The sequence below is a fragment of the Pseudoliparis swirei genome, chromosome 18 (genome assembly GCF_029220125.1).
Source record: "Pseudoliparis swirei isolate HS2019 ecotype Mariana Trench chromosome 18, NWPU_hadal_v1, whole genome shotgun sequence".
Taxonomy (NCBI): domain Eukaryota; kingdom Metazoa; phylum Chordata; class Actinopteri; order Perciformes; family Liparidae; genus Pseudoliparis; species Pseudoliparis swirei.
Window position 1 is genome coordinate 29342440 of NC_079405.1, and position 19734 is coordinate 29362173.

The 19734-nt window shown below is 55.0% G+C and overlaps 1 protein-coding gene and 1 long non-coding RNA gene across 2 annotated transcripts in view; one reads left to right on the forward strand and one right to left on the reverse strand.

Annotated features, from left to right (window-relative positions):
• Positions 1-7782: 7782 nt before the first annotated feature.
• On the reverse strand, positions 7783-14633 carry LOC130208513 (uncharacterized). The gene is made up of 10 exons (XM_056437695.1): positions 14569-14633; positions 14365-14477; positions 13688-13810; positions 12854-13035; positions 10616-10800; positions 10327-10538; positions 10170-10244; positions 8535-8697; positions 8157-8261; positions 7783-7919 (listed from the first exon to the last, which is right to left on the reverse strand). The coding sequence occupies exons 2-10, from the start codon at positions 14470-14472 to the stop codon at positions 7867-7869; spliced, it is 1206 nt and encodes a 401-aa protein (XP_056293670.1). The 5' UTR covers positions 14473-14477; positions 14569-14633; the 3' UTR covers positions 7783-7866.
• Positions 14634-18601: 3968 nt separating this feature from the next.
• Positions 18602-19734, forward strand: part of LOC130208735 (uncharacterized) — a 1910-nt gene continuing 777 nt past the window's right edge. Inside the window, exons 1-2 of the long non-coding RNA XR_008834476.1 lie at positions 18602-19004; positions 19572-19734. The exon at positions 19572-19734 is cut by the window's right edge and continues 777 nt beyond it. This is a non-coding gene — a long non-coding RNA (uncharacterized LOC130208735). The remainder of the gene's footprint in view (positions 19005-19571) is intronic.

Sequence of the window (19734 nt, forward strand, 5' to 3'; positions counted from 1 at the left end):
ACCTCCTCTAGTGGCCGTGCGCCTCCTCTAGTGGCCGTGCACCCTCCTCTAGTGGCCGTGCCCTCCTCTAGTGGCCGTGCACCCTCCTCTAGTGGCCGTGCGCCCTCCTCTAGTGGCCGTGCGCCCTCTAGTGGCCGTGCGCCCTCTAGTGGCCGTGCACCCTCCTCTAGTGGCCGTGCACCCTCCTCTAGTGGCCGTGCACCCTCCTCTAGTGGCCGTGCGCCCTCTAGTGGCCGTGCACCCTCCTCTAGTGGCCGTGCGCCCTCCTCTAGTGGCCGTGCGCCCTCCTCTAGTGGCCGTGCGCCCTCCTCTAGTGGCCGTGCCCTCCTCTAGTGGCCGTGCACCTCCTCTAGTGGCCGTGCCCTCCTCTAGTGGCCGTGCACCTCTAGTGGCCGTGCGCCCTCTAGTGGCCGTGCGCCTCCTCTAGTGGCCGTGCCCTCCTCTAGTGGCCGTGCCCTCCTCTAGTGGCCGTGCACCCTCCTCTAGTGGCCGTGCACCTCCTCTAGTGGCCGTGCGCCTCTAGTGGCCGTGCCCTCCTCTAGTGGCCGTGCACTCCTCTAGTGGCCGTGCCCTCCTCTAGTGGCCGTGCCTCCTCTAGTGGCCGTGCCCAGTGGCCGTCCTCTAGTGGCCGTGCGCCCTCTAGTGGCCGTGCACCCTCCTCTAGTGGCCGTGCGCCCTCTAGTGGCCGTGCGCCCTCCTCTAGTGGCCGTGCGCCCTCTAGTGGCCGTGCGCCCTCTAGTGGCCGTGCGCCCTCCTCTAGTGGCCGTGCGCCTCCTCTAGTGGCCGTGCGCCTCCTCTAGTGGCCGTGCACCTCCTCTAGTGGCCGTGCGCCTCTAGTGGCCGTGCCCTCCTCTAGTGGCCGTGCGTCCTCTAGTGGCCGTGCGCCATCCTCTAGTGGCCGTGCACCTCCTCTAGTGGCCGTGCGCCTCCTCTAGTGGCCGTGCGCCTCCTCTAGTGGCCGTCGCCTCCTCTAGTGGCCGTGCACCTCCTCTAGTGGCCGTGCGCCTCCTCTAGTGGCCGTGCACCTCCTCTAGTGGCCGTGCACCCTCCTCTAGTGGCCGTGCACCCTCCTCTAGTGGCCGTGCACACTCCTCTAGTGGCCGTGCGCCCTCCTCTAGTGGCCGTGCGCCCTCCTCTAGTGGCCGTGCGCCCTCCTCTAGTGGCCGTGCGCCCTCTAGTGGCCGTGCACCCTCCTCTAGTGGCCGTGCGCCCTCTAGTGGCCGTGCACCCTCCTCTAGTGGCCGTGCGCCCTCCTCTAGTGGCCGTGCACCCTCCTCTAGTGGCCGTGCGCCCTCCTCTAGTGGCCGTGCGCCCTCCTCTAGTGGCCGTGCACCCTCCTCTAGTGGCCGTGCACCCTCCTCTAGTGGCCGTGCGCCCTCCTCTAGTGGCCGTGCGCCCTCTAGTGGCCGTGCCCTCCTCTAGTGGCCGTGCGCCCTCTAGTGGCCGTGCACCCTCCTCTAGTGGCCGTGCACCCTCAGTGGCCGTGCGCCTCCTCTAGTGGCCGTGCACCTCCTCTAGTGGCCGTGCGCCCTCCTCTAGTGGCCGTGCACACTCCTCTAGTGGCCGTGCACCCTCCTCTAGTGGCCGTGCGCCCTCTAGTGGCCGTGCACCCTCCTCTAGTGGCCGTGCGCCCTCCTCTAGTGGCCGTGCGCCCTCTAGTGGCCGTGCACCCTCCTCTAGTGGCCGTGCCCTCCTCTAGTGGCCGTGCGCCCTCCTCTAGTGGCCGTGCGCCCTCCTCTAGTGGCCGTGCGCCCTCTAGTGGCCGTGCACCCTCCTCTAGTGGCCGTGCGCCCTCTAGTGGCCGTGCACCCTCCTCTAGTGGCCGTGCGCCCTCTAGTGGCCGTGCACCCTCTAGTGGCCGTGCACACTCCTCTAGTGGCCGTGCACCCTCCTCTAGTGGCCGTGCACCCTCCTCTAGTGGCCGTGCGCCCTCTAGTGGCCGTGCGCCCTCTAGTGGCCGTGCGCTCCTCTAGTGGCCGTGCACCCTCCTCTAGTGGCCGTGCACCCTCCTCTAGTGGCCGTGCGCCCTCTAGTGGCCGTGCACCCTCCTCTAGTGGCCGTGCACCCTCCTCTAGTGGCCGTGCGCCGCCCTCTAGTGGCCATGCGCCCTCCTCTAGTGGCCGTGCGCCGCCCTCTAGTGGCCATGCGCCCTCCTCTAGTGGCCGTGCACCCTCCTCTAGTGGCCGTGCACCCTCCTCTAGTGGCCGTGCGCCCTCCTCTAGTGGCCGTGCGCCCTCTAGTGGCCGTGCGCCCTCCTCTAGTGGCCGTGCCCTCCTAGTGGCCGTGCCCTCCTCTAGTGGCCGTGCACCCTCTAGTGGCCGTGGCGCCTCCTCAGTGGCCGTGCACCTCCTCTAGTGGCCGTGCGCCTCCTCTAGTGGCCGTGGCGCCCTCCTCTAGTGGCCGTGCGCCTCCTCTAGTGGCCGTCGCCTCCTCTAGTGGCCGTGCACCCCTCTAGTGGCCGTGCACCTCCTCTAGTGGCCGTGCCTCCTCTAGTGGCCGTGCCCTCCTCTAGTGGCCGTCGCCTCCTCTAGTGGCCGTGGCACCTCCTCTAGTGGCCGTGCCCTCTAGTGGCCGTGCGCCTCCTCTAGTGGCCGTGCGCCCTCCTCTAGTGGCCGTGCACCCTCCTCTAGTGGCCGTGCCCTCCTCTAGTGGCCGTGCCCTCCTCTAGTGGCCGTGCACCCTCCTCTAGTGGCCGTGCCCTCCTCTAGTGGCCGTGCAGTGGCCCTCCTCTAGTGGCCGTGCGCCTCCTCTAGTGGCCGTGCGGCGCCTCCTCTAGTGGCCGTGCGCCCTCTAGTGGCCGTGCACCCTCCTCTAGTGGCCGTGCGCCCTCTAGTGGCCGTGCGCCATCCTCTAGTGGCCGTGCACCCTCCTCTAGTGGCCGTGCACCTCCTCTAGTGGCCGTGCCCTCCTCTAGTGGCCGTGCGCCCTCCTCTAGTGGCCGTGCACACTCCTCTAGTGGCCGTGCGCCCTCCTCTAGTGGCCGTGGCACCTCCTCTAGTGGCCGTGCCTCAGGCCGTGCACCTCTAGTGGCCGTGCACCCTCCTCTAGTGGCCGTGCACCCTCCTCTAGTGGCCGTGCGCCCTCCTCTAGTGGCCGTGCACCCTCCTCTAGTGGCCGTGCACCCTCCTCTAGTGGCCGTGCACCCTCTAGTGGCCGTGCACCCTCCTCTAGTGGCCGTGCGCCCTCTAGTGGCCGTGCACCCTCCTCTAGTGGCCGTGCGCCCTCTAGTGGCCGTGCGCCCTCCTCTAGTGGCCGTGCGCCCTCTAGTGGCCGTGCGCCCTCTAGTGGCCGTGCACCTCAGTGGCCGTGCAGCCTCTAGTGGCCGTGCACCTCCTCTAGTGGCCGTGCGCCTCCTCTAGTGGCCGTGCCCTCCTCTAGTGGCCTGCACCTCCTCTAGTGGCCGTGCACCCTCCTCTAGTGGCCGTGCACCCTCTAGTGGCCGTGCACCTCCTCTAGTGGCCGTGCACCTCCTCTAGTGGCCGTGCGCCTCCTCTAGTGGCCGTGGCGCCTCTAGTGGCCGTGCGCCTCCTCTAGTGGCCGTGCACCTCCTCTAGTGGCCGTGCGCCTCTAGTGGCCGTGCGCCCTCCTCTAGTGGCCGTGCGCCCTCCTCTAGTGGCCGTGCACCCTCCTCTAGTGGCCGTGCGCCCTCTAGTGGCCGTGCGCCCTCCTCTAGTGGCCGTGCACCCTCCTCTAGTGGCCGTGCACCCTCCTCTAGTGGCCGTGCGCCCTCTAGTGGCCGTGCACCCTCTAGTGGCCGTGCGCCCTCCTCTAGTGGCCGTGCACACTCCTCTAGTGGCCGTGCGCCCTCCTCTAGTGGCCGTGCACCCTCCTCTAGTGGCCGTGCACCCTCCTCTAGTGGCCGTGCACCCTCCTCTAGTGGCCGTGCGCCTCCTCTAGTGGCCGTGCGCCTCCTCTAGTGGCCGTGCACCTCCTCTAGTGGCCGTGCCCTCTCAGTGGCCGTGCGCCTCTAGTGGCCGTGCGCCTCCTCTAGTGGCCGTGCCCTCCTCTAGTGGCCGTGCGCTCCTCTAGTGGCCGTGCCCTCCTCTAGTGGCCGTGGCCCTCTAGTGGCCGTGCGCCTCCTCTAGTGGCCGTGCACCTCCTCTAGTGGCCGTGCGCCCTCTAGTGGCCGTGCCCTCCTCTAGTGGCCGTCGCCTCTAGTGGCCGTGCGCCTCCTCTAGTGGCCGTGCGCCTCCTCTAGTGGCCGTGCGCCCTCTAGTGGCCGTGCACCTCCTCTAGTGGCCGTGCGCCCCTCTAGTGGCCGTGCACCTCCTCTAGTGGCCGTGCGCCTCTAGTGGCCGTGCCCTCCCAGTGGCCGTGCGCCTCCTCTAGTGGCCGTGCGCCTCCTCTAGTGGCCGTGCACCTCCTCTAGTGGCCGTGCGCCTCTAGTGGCCGTGCGCCTCCAGTGGCCGTGCGCCCTCTAGTGGCCGTGCGCCTCTAGTGGCCGTGCACCTCCTCTAGTGGCCGTGCGCCCTCTAGTGGCCGTGGCGCCTCCTAGTGGCCGTGCACCTCCTCTAGTGGCCGCTCCTCTAGTGGCCGCCCTCTAGTGGCCGTGCGCCTCCTCTAGTGGCCGTGCACCTCCTCTAGTGGCCGTGGCTCCTCTAGTGGCCGTGCGCCTCCTCTAGTGGCCGTGCACCTCCTCTAGTGGCCGTGCGCCTCCTCTAGTGGCCGTGCGCCTCCTCAGTGGCCGTGCGCCCTCTAGTGGCCGTGCGCCCTCTAGTGGCCGTGCACCCTCCTCTAGTGGCCGTGCGCCGCACTCTAGTGGCCGTGCGCCCTCCTCTAGTGGCCGTGCGCCCTCTAGTGGCCGTGCACCCTCCTCTAGTGGCCGTGCGCCCTCTAGTGGCCGTGCACCCTCCTCTAGTGGCCGTGCGCCCTCCTCTAGTGGCCGTGCGCCCTCCTCTAGTGGCCGTGCACCCTCCTCTAGTGGCCGTGCACCCTCCTCTAGTGGCCGTGCGCCCCTCTAGTGGCCGTGCACCTCTAGTGGCCGTGCACCTCTAGTGGCCGTGCGCCTCTAGTGGCCGTGCACCTCCTCTAGTGGCCGTGCACCTCCTCTAGTGGCCGTGGCGCCTCCTCAGTGGCCGTGCACCCTCCTCTAGTGGCCGTGCACCTCCTCTAGTGGCCGTGGCTCCTCTAGTGGCCGTGGCACCTCCTCTAGTGGCCGTGCGCCTCCTCTAGTGGCCGTGCACCTCCTCTAGTGGCCGTGCCTCCTCTAGTGGCCGTGCGCCTCCTCTAGTGGCCGTGCGCCTCTAGTGGCCGTGCCCTCCTCTAGTGGCCGTGCACCTCCTCTAGTGGCCGTGCGCCTCCTCTAGTGGCCGTGCACCTCCTCTAGTGGCCGTGCACCCTCCTCTAGTGGCCGTGCCCTCCTCTAGTGGCCGTGCCCTCCTCTAGTGGCCGTGCACCTCCTCTAGTGGCCGTCGCCTCCTCTAGTGGCCGTGCACCTCCTCTAGTGGCCGTGCGCCTCCTCTAGTGGCCGTGCGCCTCCCAGTGGCCGTGCACCTCCTCTAGTGGCCGTGCACCTCCTCTAGTGGCCGTGCGCCTCCTCTAGTGGCCGTGCACCTCCTCTAGTGGCCGTGGCGCCTCCTCTAGTGGCCGTGCGCCCTCTAGTGGCCGTGCACCCTCCTCTAGTGGCCGTGCGCCCTCTAGTGGCCGTGCACACTCCTCTAGTGGCCGTGCCCTCCTCTAGTGGCCGTGCACCCTCTAGTGGCCGTGCACCTCCTCTAGTGGCCGTGCACCTCCTCTAGTGGCCGTGCGCCTCCTCAGTGGCCGTGCACCCTCCTCTAGTGGCCGTGCGCCTCCTCTAGTGGCCGTGCACCTCCTCTAGTGGCCGTGCACCTCTAGTGGCCGTGGCTCCTCTAGTGGCCGTGCACCTCCTCTAGTGGCCGTGCGCCTCCTCTAGTGGCCGTGCACCTCCTCTAGTGGCCGTGCACCCTCCTCTAGTGGCCGTGCACCTCCTCTAGTGGCCGTGCGCCTCCTCTAGTGGCCGTGCACCTCCTCTAGTGGCCGTGCCCCTCTAGTGGCCGTGGCACCTCCTCTAGTGGCCGTGCACCTCCTCTAGTGGCCGTGGCACCTCCTCTAGTGGCCGTGTACCCTCCTCTAGTGGCCGTGCACCATCCTCTAGTGGCCGTGCACCCTCCTCTAGTGGCCGTGCACCCTCCTCTAGTGGCCGTGCCCCCTCTAGTGGCCGTGCACCTCCTCTAGTGGCCGTGCACCTCCTCTAGTGGCCGTGCACCTCCTCTAGTGGCCGTGCACCCTCCTTTAGTGGCCGTGCACCTCCTCTAGTGGCCGTGCGCCTCCTCTAGTGGCCGTGCACCTCCTCTAGTGGCCGTGCACCTCCTCTAGTGGCCGTGCCTCCTCTAGTGGCCGTGCACCTCCTCTAGTGGCCGTGCCTCCTCTAGTGGCCGTGGCGCCTCTAGTGGCCGCACCTCCTCTAGTGGCCGTGCACCTCCTCTAGTGGCCGTGCGCCTCCTCTAGTGGCCGTGCACCCTCCTCTAGTGGCCGTGCACCTCCTCTAGTGGCCGTGGCGCCCTCTAGTGGCCGTGCACCTCCTCTAGTGGCCGTGCGCCTCTAGTGGCGGCACCTCCTCTAGTGGCCGCCTCCTCTAGTGGCCGTGCCTCCTCTAGTGGCCGTGCACCTCCTCTAGTGGCCGTGCGCCTCCTCTAGTGGCCTTGCACCCTCCTCTAGTGGCCGTGCACCTCCTCTAGTGGCCGTGGCGCCTCCTCTAGTGGCCGTGCGCCTCTAGTGGCCGTGCACCTCCTCTAGTGGCCGGCGCCTCCTCAGTGGCCGTGCCCTCCTCTAGTGGCCGTGCCCTCCTCTAGTGGCCGTGCACCTCCTCTAGTGGCCGTGGCACCTCCTCTAGTGGCCGTGCACCTCCTCTAGTGGCCGTGCACCTCCTCTAGTGGCCGTGCGCCTCCTCTAGTGGCCGTGCGCTCCTCTAGTGGCGTGCACCCTCCTCTAGTGGCCGTGCGCCTCCTCTAGTGGCCGTGGCCCTCTAGTGGCCGTGCACCCTCCTCTAGTGGCCGTGCGCCTCCTAGTGGCCGTGCACCTCCTCTAGTGGCCGTGCACCTCCTCTAGTGGCCGTGCACCTCCTCTAGTGGCCGTCGCCTCCTCTAGTGGCCGTGCGCCTCCTCTAGTGGCCGTGCGCCCTCCTCTAGTGGCCGTGCGCCTCCTCTAGTGGCCGTGGCACCTCCTCTAGTGGCCGTGCGCCCTCTAGTGGCCGCGCCTCCTCTAGTGGCCGTGGCCCTCCTCTAGTGGCCGTGCCTCCTCTAGTGGCCGTGCACCTCCTCTAGTGGCCGTGCACCTCCTCTAGTGGCCGTGCCTCCTAGTGGCCGCGCCTCCTCTAGTGGCCGGCCCTCCTCTAGTGGCCGTGCACCTCCTCTAGTGGCCGTGCGCCTCCTCTAGTGGCCGTCGCGCCTCCTCTAGTGGCCGTGCGCCTCCTCTAGTGGCCGTCGCCTCCTCTAGTGGCCGTGCGCTCCTCTAGTGGCCGTGCACCTCCTCTAGTGGCCGTGCCGCCTCCTCTAGTGGCCGTGCGCCTCCTCTAGTGGCCGTGCGCCTCCTCTAGTGGCCGTGCACCTCCTCTAGTGGCCGTGCACCCTCTCTAGTGGCCGTGCACCTCCTCTAGTGGCCGTGCGCCCTCCTCTAGTGGCCGTGCGCCCTCCTCTAGTGGCCGTGCGCCCTCCTCTAGTGGCCGTGCGCCCTCTAGTGGCCGTGCGTGTTAGCTCTTTATTCCCCGTAGAGACCCTGAACGCAGCTCTGCCGCCCCTCATCACAGACGACTCGTAGACGCTCTGGATGAAGACATGGCGGCTGAACCAGGATGTTTATTGACATGTGAAGGAGGACGAGACGCCGCCGCCGCCATTTTGTTTCTGCTCAGGCCGACTTGAGCGAGCGTGCCGGAGACTTGGAGCGGACCGCCTCCACGTCTGACCGAGGAACAAAGAACAACTTCCTTACCGTCCCTCCACTGCACAGCACTTAGTTATTCACTCAGATACACAGAAATACACATAACTCTTCACTTTCAATACACTTAGATAAACTTGAATACACTTAAAGACACTAAGATCCATGTAACTCTAATAGATCCACGTGACTCTTCCCTGTCAGCCTCCCGTGGGAACCAGCCGTACGTGGAGGAGCGAGTGAAGCGAGCTTCGTACCGGACAGCGGGTCAAAGGCCATCGGGCTCGGAGGAGCCGGCGCCGGCTGCTCGCCGTCCACGCCGCTCCGGACCAGCAGGTGGACGACGCTCTCCTCAAGGACGTCTGGAGGTCAAACACAGAGGCGGCAGCGTGAAACTCTGGACACCCGAGGAGGACATCAGATGTTTGACTGCAGGCCTCATGAGGAGGAGGAGACGCTCAGATGAAGATATCATCACAAACACAGAGCATCAAGGTCACAGGTTTGAACTCTGACCCTTCAGGAACACGCTCCTCCTGGGGTCGGATGAATAACTCTTCAAATTAAAGAGCAGAGAGTCGTGAAAAACTAAAAACATACATAAATATTCATCGAGAGGTCAAGAGGTCACCTACGGGTGAAGTGCACGATGTTGTCAGCGTTGACGACGACCACTTCCTGCGTGATGTCGTCCAGCAGCCCGGCGATGCCGCCGGCCAGCCGGTCCAGAACCGCCTGCAAGGCGGCGCTCTGCTGCTGCAGAGACTCGGACAGACGGCCGGACGCCTGCAGCTCGGACTGGACACACGGAGCAGAACACGCACAGCTCGGCATCAACTGACACACAGATTATATATACACATACATATATTTACATGTTATATATTATATATATAACATATAAATATATATTATATCTATACACATACATATATTTATGTTATATATTATATATATAACATATAAATATATATTATATCTATACACAAACATATATTTATGTTATATATTATATATATAACATATAAATATATATTATATTATTTTTTTTATTTTATTTTTTATTAATCTCTTTATTTGTCAGGGACAAAGCAGCGCACATTATTACACAGAGTGTACATGTGATACAGAAGGTTTCTAGCCAATTGGCTAATTTGCAACCCCAGTCCCTGGTCAGGCCTTTCTAAAACAACAAAACAAAACAGAAACAAGAAACATGTCTAGATCTAAAACTAATCTAAAAGTGGTGTATGTGTGCAGACAGCTCTCCATACACAGAGAAGACCTGACAAAACATCCATGCATAGACTGAGTGTTCATACACCTAACCATACACATCATAAGATAATAAGATATATACAAGAGCAACACAGGCAGTAGATCCTCTAAACTAAACACAGTCAAATACAATACAATAAAACCCGTACAATACAATAAAAACCCATTAAATTGAGTGTGTGCGTGTGTGTGTGTGCAGGCTGGCGTGTGTGTTTCAGTGTTGACATCCCTGGTTTACTTTTAGCCAGAGTTTTACCTTGCTATTAAATGTTTTCAGTTCGGTTTGTGTTTTTAGTTCCGTTGGTAAGTCGTTCCAGAATCGGGTCCCTTTTGTTGAGAAACATGACTGACCGAAAGTGGTTTTGCGCATCTCTGCTGTGCAGTTGCCACCCACTGATCCCCTAGTGGCCACTCTCCTGGTGCACGTTTTTGTCACACTAAGACAGAGTACAGAAGGTGCTATGTTGTTTACACATCTAAAGATGAGTCTTAGAAAGGAAAACTTAACGAAGCTGTCGAAACTTAAAAGCTTGTATTTATGTAAAATTAAACAGTGATGTGTGGTTATCTATACACATACATATATTTATGTTATATATTATATATATAATATATAAATATATATACACATACATATATTTATATATTATATATATAATATATGAATATATACACATACATATATTTATATGTTATATATATAATATATGAATATATACACATACATATATTTATATATTACATATAGAATATATAAATATATAGATATAGATATATTATATATATACACATACATATATTTATATATTATATATATAATATAGAATATATAGAATATATATATATTATATATATATACACACACACATATACATATATATATATATATATATATATATATGTATATGTATAACTATAACCCAGGCGTGTGTGTGCCGTGCTTCGTGTTGCTTCTCTTGAGCCTCTCGGCTCCATCGTGTCGTCATGACTACCTCCAGGTCCTGAAGCCGGCGTTGGTTCTGGTCATCGCGCCCTCGGTTCTGCTCCTCCAGGGACCAGATCTCCCTCTGAGGACACAGCGGTCGTGATGAAGATGTGAGGCGTACCTGTGAGGCGCGTGAGGCGCGTGGCTTGTGGAGCAGCGCCTGCCTCCAGCCGCTCGGCGCCGCTCCGCAGCGCGTTGCTCCGGCCGTGCAGCTCGTTGACGTATCCCAGGTACGAGAGGTTCTGGTGCTCGCTGCGCGTGAAGACGAGGCCGATGCGGCGCAGGTCCGTCTCCCCCGTGACCTCCAGCAGGGCGCGGTGCGCCCGCACGTACATGTCCAGCCTCTCCACGCCGGCCTGGACCCGCCGCTGCTCCTCTGCACCAAAGAGAGAAGCCGACCGGGTGACGCGGCGCCGCCCTGAGGGATGCGGCGCCGCCGTGAGCGCAACGCACTTCTCTTCTTGGAGCGGCCGTCTCCCTCCAGGGGGACGCTCCTCTGCAGCTTGGTCTGCAGGAAGCGCTGCAGCTTCGCGTCGCGGGCGATGATCGTCTTCAGCTGCGACCTCCTCCGCACGAACTGGCCCGTCTCCATAGCGACGCCCTTCTCCATCGCCAGCGTCCGGGTCGCGGCCGCCGACCTGGAGACAGACACACGACTCGCACCTCCAATTCTACTCAGTTGATTTGATACAGCTGGTATCACAACCTCCCCACACATACGACATCCATGACCTTTGACCTCACATCGGATCAGGACCAGATGAACAATAGATGTCATGTGACGAACACTAGAGGTCATGTGATGAACACTAGAGGTCATGTGATGAACACTAGAGGTCATGTGACAAACACTAGAGGTCATGTGATGAACGCTAGAGGTCATGTGACGAACACTAGAGGTCATGTGACGAACACTAGAGGTCATGTGACGAACACTAGAGGTCATGTGATGAACACTTGAGGTCATGTGACGAACACTAGAGGTCATGTGATGAACACTAGAGGTCATGTGACGAACACTAGAGGTCATGTGACGAACACTAGAGGTCATGTGACGAACACTAGAGGTCATGTGATAAACACTAGAGGTCATGTGATGAACACTAGAGGTCATGTGATGAACACTAGAGGTCATGTGACGAACACTAGAGGTCATGTGACGAACACTAGAGGTCATGTGATAAACACTAGAGGTCATGTGATGAACACTAGAGGTCATGTGACGAACACTAGAGGTCATGTGACGAACACTATAGGTCATGTGATGAACACTAGAGGTCATGTGATAAACACTAGAGGTCATGTGACGAACACTAGAGGTCATGTGACGAACACTTGAGGTCATGTGATAAACACTAGAGGTCATGTGACGAACACTAGAGGTCATGTGATAAACACTAGAGGTCATGTGATGAACACTATAGGTCATGTGATAAACACTAGAGGTCATGTGATGAACACTAGAGGTCATGTGACGAACACTAGAGGTCATGTGACGAACACTAGAGGTCATGTGATGAACACTAGAGGTCATGTGATGAACACTAGAGGTCATGTGATGAACACTAGAGGTCATGTGATGAACACTAGAGGTCATGTGATAAACACTAGAGGTCATGTGATGAACACTAGAGGTCATGTGATGAACACTAGAGGTCATGTGATAAACACTAGAGGTCATGTGATGAACACTAGAGGTCATGTGATAAACACTAGAGGTCATGTGATGAACACTAGAGGTCATGTGATAAACACTAGAGGTCATGTGATGAACACTAGAGGTCATGTGATGAACACTAGAGGTCATGTGACGAACACTAGAGGTCATGTGACGAACACTAGAGGTCATGTGACGAACACTAGAGGTCATGTGATGAACACTAGAGGTCATGTGATGAACACTAGAGGTCATGTGATGAACACTAGAGGTCATGTGACGAACACTAGAGGTCATGTGACGAACACTAGAGGTCATGTGATGAACACTAGAGGTCATGTGATAAACACTAGAGGTCATGTGATGAACACTAGAGGTCATGTGATGAACACTAGAAGTCATGTGATGAACACTAGAGGTCATGTGACGAACACTAGAGGTCATGTGACGAACACTAGAGGTCATGTGATGAACACTAGAGGTCATGTGATGAACACTAGAGGTCATGTGATGAACACTAGAGGTCATGTGACGAACACTAGAGGTCATGTGACGAACACTAGAGGTCATGTGATGAACACTAGAGGTCATGTGATGAACACTAGAGGTCATGTGATGAACACTAGAGGTCATGTGATGAACACTAGAGGTCATGTGACGAACACTAGAGGTCATGTGACGAACACTAGAGGTCATGTGACGAACACTAGAGGTCATGTGATAAACACTAGAGGTCATGTGATGAACACTAGAGGTCATGTGATGAACACTAGAGGTCATGTGACGAACACTAGAGGTCATGTGACGAACACTAGAGGTCATGTGATGAACACTAGAGGTCATGTGACGAACACTAGAGGTCATGTGACGAACACTAGAGGTCATGTGATGAACACTAGAGGTCATGTGATGAACACTAGAGGTCATGTGATAAACACTAGAGGTCATGTGATGAACACTAGAGGTCATGTGACGAACACTAGAGGTCATGTGACGAACACTAGAGGTCATGTGATGAACACTAGAGGTCAGACCTCTGGGTGAAGACGAGGGAGGACTTCTCCTCCATCTTCTCCTTCGTCTTCCTCCTCTCCTCCAGCTGCTCGTTGAGCTTCTGGTTCACGGCGCCCAACACGCCTCTCTGCTGCAGGAGGTGGGCGATGAGGAGGCGCTGCTCCGCGTTGCTGCTCATCAACGCATCAAACCTCACCGTCTCCTGCAGGAGCAGAGGGGAGGAGCAGAGAGGAGGAGGAGAGGGGAGGAGGAGGAGCAGAGAGGAGGAGAGAGGAGGAGGAGAGGGGAGCAGAGAGGAGGAGGAGAGGGGAGGAGGAGAGAGGAGGAGCAGAGGAGGAGCAGAGAGGAGGAGCAGAGGGGAGGAGGAGAGAGGAGGAGCAGAGAGGAGGAGCAGAGAGGAGGAGCAGAGAGGAGGAGCAGAGAGGAGGAGCAGAGAGGAGGAGCAGAGAGGAGGAGCAGAGAGGAGGAGGAGAGGAGGAGAGAGGAGGAGGAGAGAGGAGGAGAGGGGAGGAGGAGAGGGGAGGAGCAGAGGAGGAGCAGAGAGGAGGAGGAGAGGGGAGGAGGAGGACTGTCACTTTAAGAGAAGAGCACTTATAAACGGCTACTAGTAGCTTAGCACAAGGACTGGGAGTGCATGTGTGTGTGTGTGTGTCCCTGTGTGTGTGTGTGTCCCTGTGTGTGTGTGTGTGTGTGTGTGTGTGTCCCTGTGTGTGTGTGTGTGTCCCTGTGTGTGTGTGTGTGTGTGTGTGTGTGTGTGTGTGTGTGTGTGTGTGTGTGTGTGTGTGTGTGTGTGTGTGTGTGTGTGTGTGTGTGTGTGTGTGTGTGTGTGTGTGTGTGTGTGTGTGTGTGTGTACCTGTTCCAGGTGCTCCTCCAGGCCCTCGATGCTCTTCATGTCTCTCCCGTGTTTCTCTCTCTGCTTCAGGGCGTCGCCCGGCAGCTTCAGCTTCTCCCGGATCTCAACCTGCAACCCGGAGGCCTGCAGCACACGAGACTCAGTACACACAACACACAATATACACAACACACAATACACACATACACACATACACAATATACACAACACACAATACATACAATAATAACACATAATACACACATATATACATATACACAATAACACACAATACACACATAATATATAATATATACAATATATAATATATAATACACATATATATACATATATACAATATACATACACATATATATACACACATACACACAACAACACACATACACAACACACAACAACACACAATACACACAACAACACACATACACAACACACTACAACACACAATACACACATACACACAACAACACACATACACAACACACAACACACACATACACAATATACACAACACACACATACACACAACAACACACATACACAACACACAACAACACACAATACACACATACACAATATACACAACACACACAGACAAGGATGCCTTTCTTTGCGCTGTTGGCTGCATCATCATCAGTGCGTGTGCGTGTGCGTGTGCGTGTGCGTGTGCGTCGTACCTGCGCGCGCAGGGCGGTCAGCTGACCCCGCTGCCGGCTGCAGAGCGCCTCCCGGTCGCGGTTCTCCCCCCGCAGGGCGGCGTGGCGCTGCTCCAGCAGGTCGGTCATGTGACCTGCGCGGTTGAGATAAAGTTAGCAATCAATAATCAATAACTAAGTGAGTCTGGCACCTCGCGGACTGGATGCGATCCGAATGAAGCTCACTTGTTGTTATTGTTGTTGTTTTGTTGCTGTTGTTGTTGTTTTGCTGCAGGTGTTTAGCATCAAAGGTTTCAAACGTAAACATTCTCAGTGTGTTTGTGTTTGAAGTCTCCGGAGCGGATGAATACTCTGTTGTTGTATCAATCCGCCCGTTGGAGACGAAATGTAGACACTCTAATCATACGTGCCCACAGCGCCCCCTAGCGGCCACTGAGGAACATTACGAAAACATATCAAATGAACCAGAGGTTTGTATTGAGATTGAATAAAGTATTCAGACCCCTTTACGCTTTTCACTCTTTGTTTCATTGCAGCTATTTGCACAAATCAAAAATATTGTAAAGAAAAAAGAGTTTAATATTTAAAATAAAAAAGTATAATATTGTAAAAATAAAGTGTAATATTGTAAAAAATAGAAAAAAAGTATAACATTGTAAAACATATGTAATATTGTAAACAAAGTGTAATATTGTGACGTTCCAGTACATTTAGTATATATATATATATATTAGGGCTGTGAAACGATTACAATTTTTAATCAGGTTAATCACAGGGGAGGGGGGGGTCCCGATGTGCGCGCACACGCCGGCATCCGAGCTCTGCGGCACGCGAGACGGAGATCGGAGTCGTGTTAACGCGACACTAGAGACAGAATGACACGCTGCTGGAGAGACGACCAACAACAGACGGATTGGAAGCTCATTCTGCGCATGCGTAAAAAAAAAAAAAAAAACTAGTTAAACCGGTAATTTAATTAACTGAGTTAACGCGTTATTTTTCACAGCACTATATATATATATATTATATGCGTGAGGCTGGAGTACCTGCCTCTGCCGCTAGATGTCGCTGGTCCCTGCGCGTGGCGGGGTGGGCAGGCAGGAGGCTGGATGTGGGCTGTCGGAGCTCCGGGGGGCAGCAGGGTATGTCCGTGTGTGTGTGTGTGTGTGTGTGTGTGTGTGTGTGTGAGTGCGTGTGTGTGTGTGTGAGGTGCGTGTGTGTGTGTGTGCGTGTGTGTGTGTGTGTGTGTGTGTGTGTGTGTGTGTGTGTGTGTGTGTGCGTGTGTGTGCGTGTGTGTGTGTGTGCGTGTGTGTGCGTGTGTGTGCGTGTGTGTCTGTGTGAGGCTCGTCGAGCAGCTCAGGAACTTGAGAACTTCCGCGCGATCAGAGGCGGATCTGAGTCCGCCACCGGCAGCCCAACCGGCCGCGTACCGCCCCGCTGCGAGCCAGCACCGGAGCACCGGAGCATTGCAGCACCGGGTCCGCTTCCCGACTTCCGGCCAACATGGATGATTTAGGTAAGTTCGCGCGCCGCGAACGCAACATTTACACAGCGCGCGCGCGTGTGTTGTTAGCGTAAACATGCGATGCTCGCGCTAGCGGTGCGTTCAGGGGGTGGTGGTCTTCCGGGGTCTGGGGGGTCCAGGTAGCTGAAGTCCCCTGGCTCGGGAAAGGCCCCGCGTGCGGACACGAGGACCCCGGGACCCGCTTCCTCGAGACCCCCCTCCCCCCCCCACACACACACACACACACACACATTAACGTGCGTGCTCGCCAGTGTGCGCGAGGTTAACAAAAACGCGAGCGTGAGAGGGCGCGCGGGCTCGTGTTGACGAGGCGGGTCGCGCGCGCGACTGCAGCCGTCTTTGAACTTTTTGATGCTCGGAACCAAACAGACGAGACCTGGTGACGTCATGAGACCCGGACCCACCGAGCCCCACGGCGCCGGTCCTGCAGGTGGTCGCAATTCAGACTATATAAAAATAAATATATATATATTTAATAAATCCAATATTTAATTCATCGAATACATGTTTGCCGTGCAGCAGAACCTGGGTCGGTCTCATTGGGACCAGAACCGGTCTCCCGGTCCCAGAGTCCTGGTTCTATATCCAGTCCCCCGTATGGACCCGGCTCCTCTTACGGGGCCAAGGCCGTCCTTACAAAAGAGTCACTCGACCCGGACCCCCAGGCAGGCTGTAAATCCTGGTTTAGGAGAGAGATGAAACCCGACTCAGACCCGGGACTCAGACCCGGGACTCAGACCCGGGACTCAGACCCGGGACTCAGACCCGGGACTCAGACCTCTGGATTGAGAGTTTTGATGCAGGAAGTTTTAAAGCGTCTCTCTCTCTTTCTCTCTTTTTTTCTTCATGCTAGAATCGGATTAAATTGTTTGTGTCTTCTATTTGTGCAGTCGTTGCCGTTGAGGTGCCGTGGCATGTTCCTCCTCCTCCTCCTCTTCCTCTTCCACCGCTCTGGGCCTGCACCAACAAGACATGAATGTCAAACAGCCTCAAGAGACCTCCTCTTCCTCACTCTGACGCTCAGAACCTCTTTGTAAAGCTGCACCACTCTTCTTCTTCTTCTTCTTCTTCTTCTTCTTCTTCTTCTTCTTCACTTATGACACTTATTTCATGACTGAATCACTATACATGATGCATAGACAACAGGAATAACTTTTCACTTAACTCCCTGACCCCCCCTGAAGGCCCCACCCGGTCCACATCCAGACCGCTACTGGAGGTTTGTGGACCTGGGTTCTTGGGGGATCCGGGTCACACAGCGGGGCCCTCTGGTCTTACTCTTGCTCTTTACCAATGGGGCCTTTTTTCATTGGGCAGCTTGTCGTCCAGCTGGACACATGTTCCATGACAGGAAGTGACCTCCTGACAGGAAGTGACCCTGACCTCTGTGGACGTCAGCGGGTCTGTGCTGGCCAACAGACCAGCCCATTGTGGCATGGACACCGTCAGTCATGGCAGCGTCACTTCCCTGGAGCAGTTTCACACTTATGAAATCCATCTCTACTTCTGGCTGCTTTACGTTTTTAGTTCAGGCAGCTGGAACGTCTCGTTAGCACGATGTAGCACGAGGTAGCACGATGTAGCACGATGTGAAGAAATGAAGTAACATGAGGGGAAGATACAGAGCAATTACAGCAGACTGTGCAGTATGTATATATGTGTATATATATATTTATACATAGATATATATATTTAGAAATATATATATATGTGTATATATATATATTTATACATAGATAGATATATTTAGAAATATATATATATATATGTGTATATATATTTATATATAGATATATATATATATTTATACATAGATATATATAAATATATATATATATATTTATACATATATATAGAGAGAGAGAGAGAGAGAAATATAAATATATATATTTAGAAATATATAAATATTTATATATGTCTATGTATAAATATATTTAGATTTATCTAAATATATGTATATATACATTATATATATATTTATACATACATATATAAATATTTATATATATATATAAATAGAAATATATATTAAGAAATATACAAATATTTATATATATCTGTATAAATATATTAAGATATATATAAATATATTTAATTATATTTATATATATATATATATGTGTGTATATATAAATATATTTATATATATATATATTTATATATACATATATATAAATATGTTTATATATATATTCCAGTTGTTCCCCTAACTGGTTCCTAAATGTCATTTCTCCAAGAGGTTGTGTCATCGTCATAGCAGCAGGCTGAGATAACGCGCTCACACACACACACGCCCAGGTTTAGTTCGTGATCATTAAACAGGAACAGGTGTGTGTTGAATGTCTCCAGCTCTTTATTTGTCACTCAACAATCTTTCTGCAGCAATCGTTTAAAAAAGCCCCAAACTTCACAAACAGTTCCTAAAAATAATCCAGCAGAAGTGTTGAGAGGAAGTGATGTACCGTCAGGCTGCAGTGTGAGGCTGACACACACACACACACACACACACACACACACACACACACACATCTACCCAGAGACACACTGTATAGCGAGTCCGTTGTGACTTCACATGAGGGGGAGGAGCTTGTCTTCTGGGAGGAAGTGAACAGAAGAGGTGTCGAGGCTTGTGGCTCGATTGGGGGGGGGGGGGGGTGATTGATCATCATCGTTGTTGATAACCTCCTCCTGGGAGAGGAGGGGGGGGGGGTATTTATAGGGGCCGACGTGCCTCAGTCTGCCCCTGGTATGGAGAGGCACCGTGTGTGTGTGTGTGTGTGTGTGTCTGTTGTGTAGCACCAACCCAGAGTGTGTTCCCATTTTGTCCTGATTCTTGTGTTTTTTTCTTCGTCATTTGTCAAATGTCTACTACCGCACACTTGAGCACTTGGAGCTGACTTTCAGTGTTCGAAGTGCGCCACTGACAAAACCAGCAGAATTCAGAGCACTGAAAGTACCCGGATGGCGCTCTGCAAACGGGCAGAACATGTAAAACGATGGACACTACTCGCTCTAAACGGCCGCCATCTTGGCTACGTAGCGGAAGAGGAGGAGCCCTTTCGCCAGCTTTTCATTTTATTTCTAAAACAATGGCGGACAGCACAAGCGGTAGACCACGAAGCTACAGACCGTGAATGTAAGTATCAGCGGTTATTACACATTGTACTGGTATTACAATGTACTACTAACATGCCATTCTCAGATTAGTGAGCATACCTAGGTAGCATGAGATGCCATTGGATCTGCATGGCAGTTATGATAAGCTAGCTGGCTAATCCACCACCCGGCCAGTCCGACGAAGGTGCACTTTTATCGGACACTTTTCGCTTGACGAGCGGGGGCAGGTCGGCTCCAGGCGCTTCTCCAGCGGCAAGTCCGACGACAGATAGCTGTCAGTCATCGGACAGTGTTAAACAACGGCTGTTCTGTTAACCAATCGAAATAGCTATTTTAATAATGGATTAACAATGGATATGCTCAGTTTAATAACGGGTTAACATGACACCGCGAGCGTTTGCATACACGCCGCCCGATAATTAATACCGTTACGATAGCTATCTAAGCTTGTCCTTCTAGAAATAATTGTAGCTTTCAATCATCGTTGTGTGTTGTTTTTTTAATGTTGTGTATGTATTAATTTAAATGTAATGGTGGTCTGGGACAGAGCACTGAATGGCTATCCTCTTTCTGTTTCCTGCCCCAGAGACGTTTCCTGGAGGTGCTGCTGGTCCTCTGCTGCCCTCCCGACATCTGGCTCCAATGACCTCTGGCACCTCACATCCACCTCCAGGGCCTTTAAGAAGATGGACCGCCATCGCGTCTTCAGTATCCCGAAGGACCTCTCCACAACACGCCTCGCCTTTGAC

Coding starts and splice junctions, on each gene's coding strand:
- LOC130208513 (XM_056437695.1), bottom strand. CDS start 14,472: ATGACCGACCTGCTGGAGCAGCGCCACGCCGCCCTGCGGGGGGAGAAC. Junction 13,811..14,364: donor TGACCGCCCTGCGCGCGCAG/GTACGACGCACA, acceptor CGTGTGCTGCAG/GCCTCCGGGTTGCAGGTTGA. Junction 8,698..10,169: donor GCCGGCTTCAGGACCTGGAG/GTAGTCATGACG, acceptor CCGTGTGTCCAG/TCCGAGCTGCAGGCGTCCGG.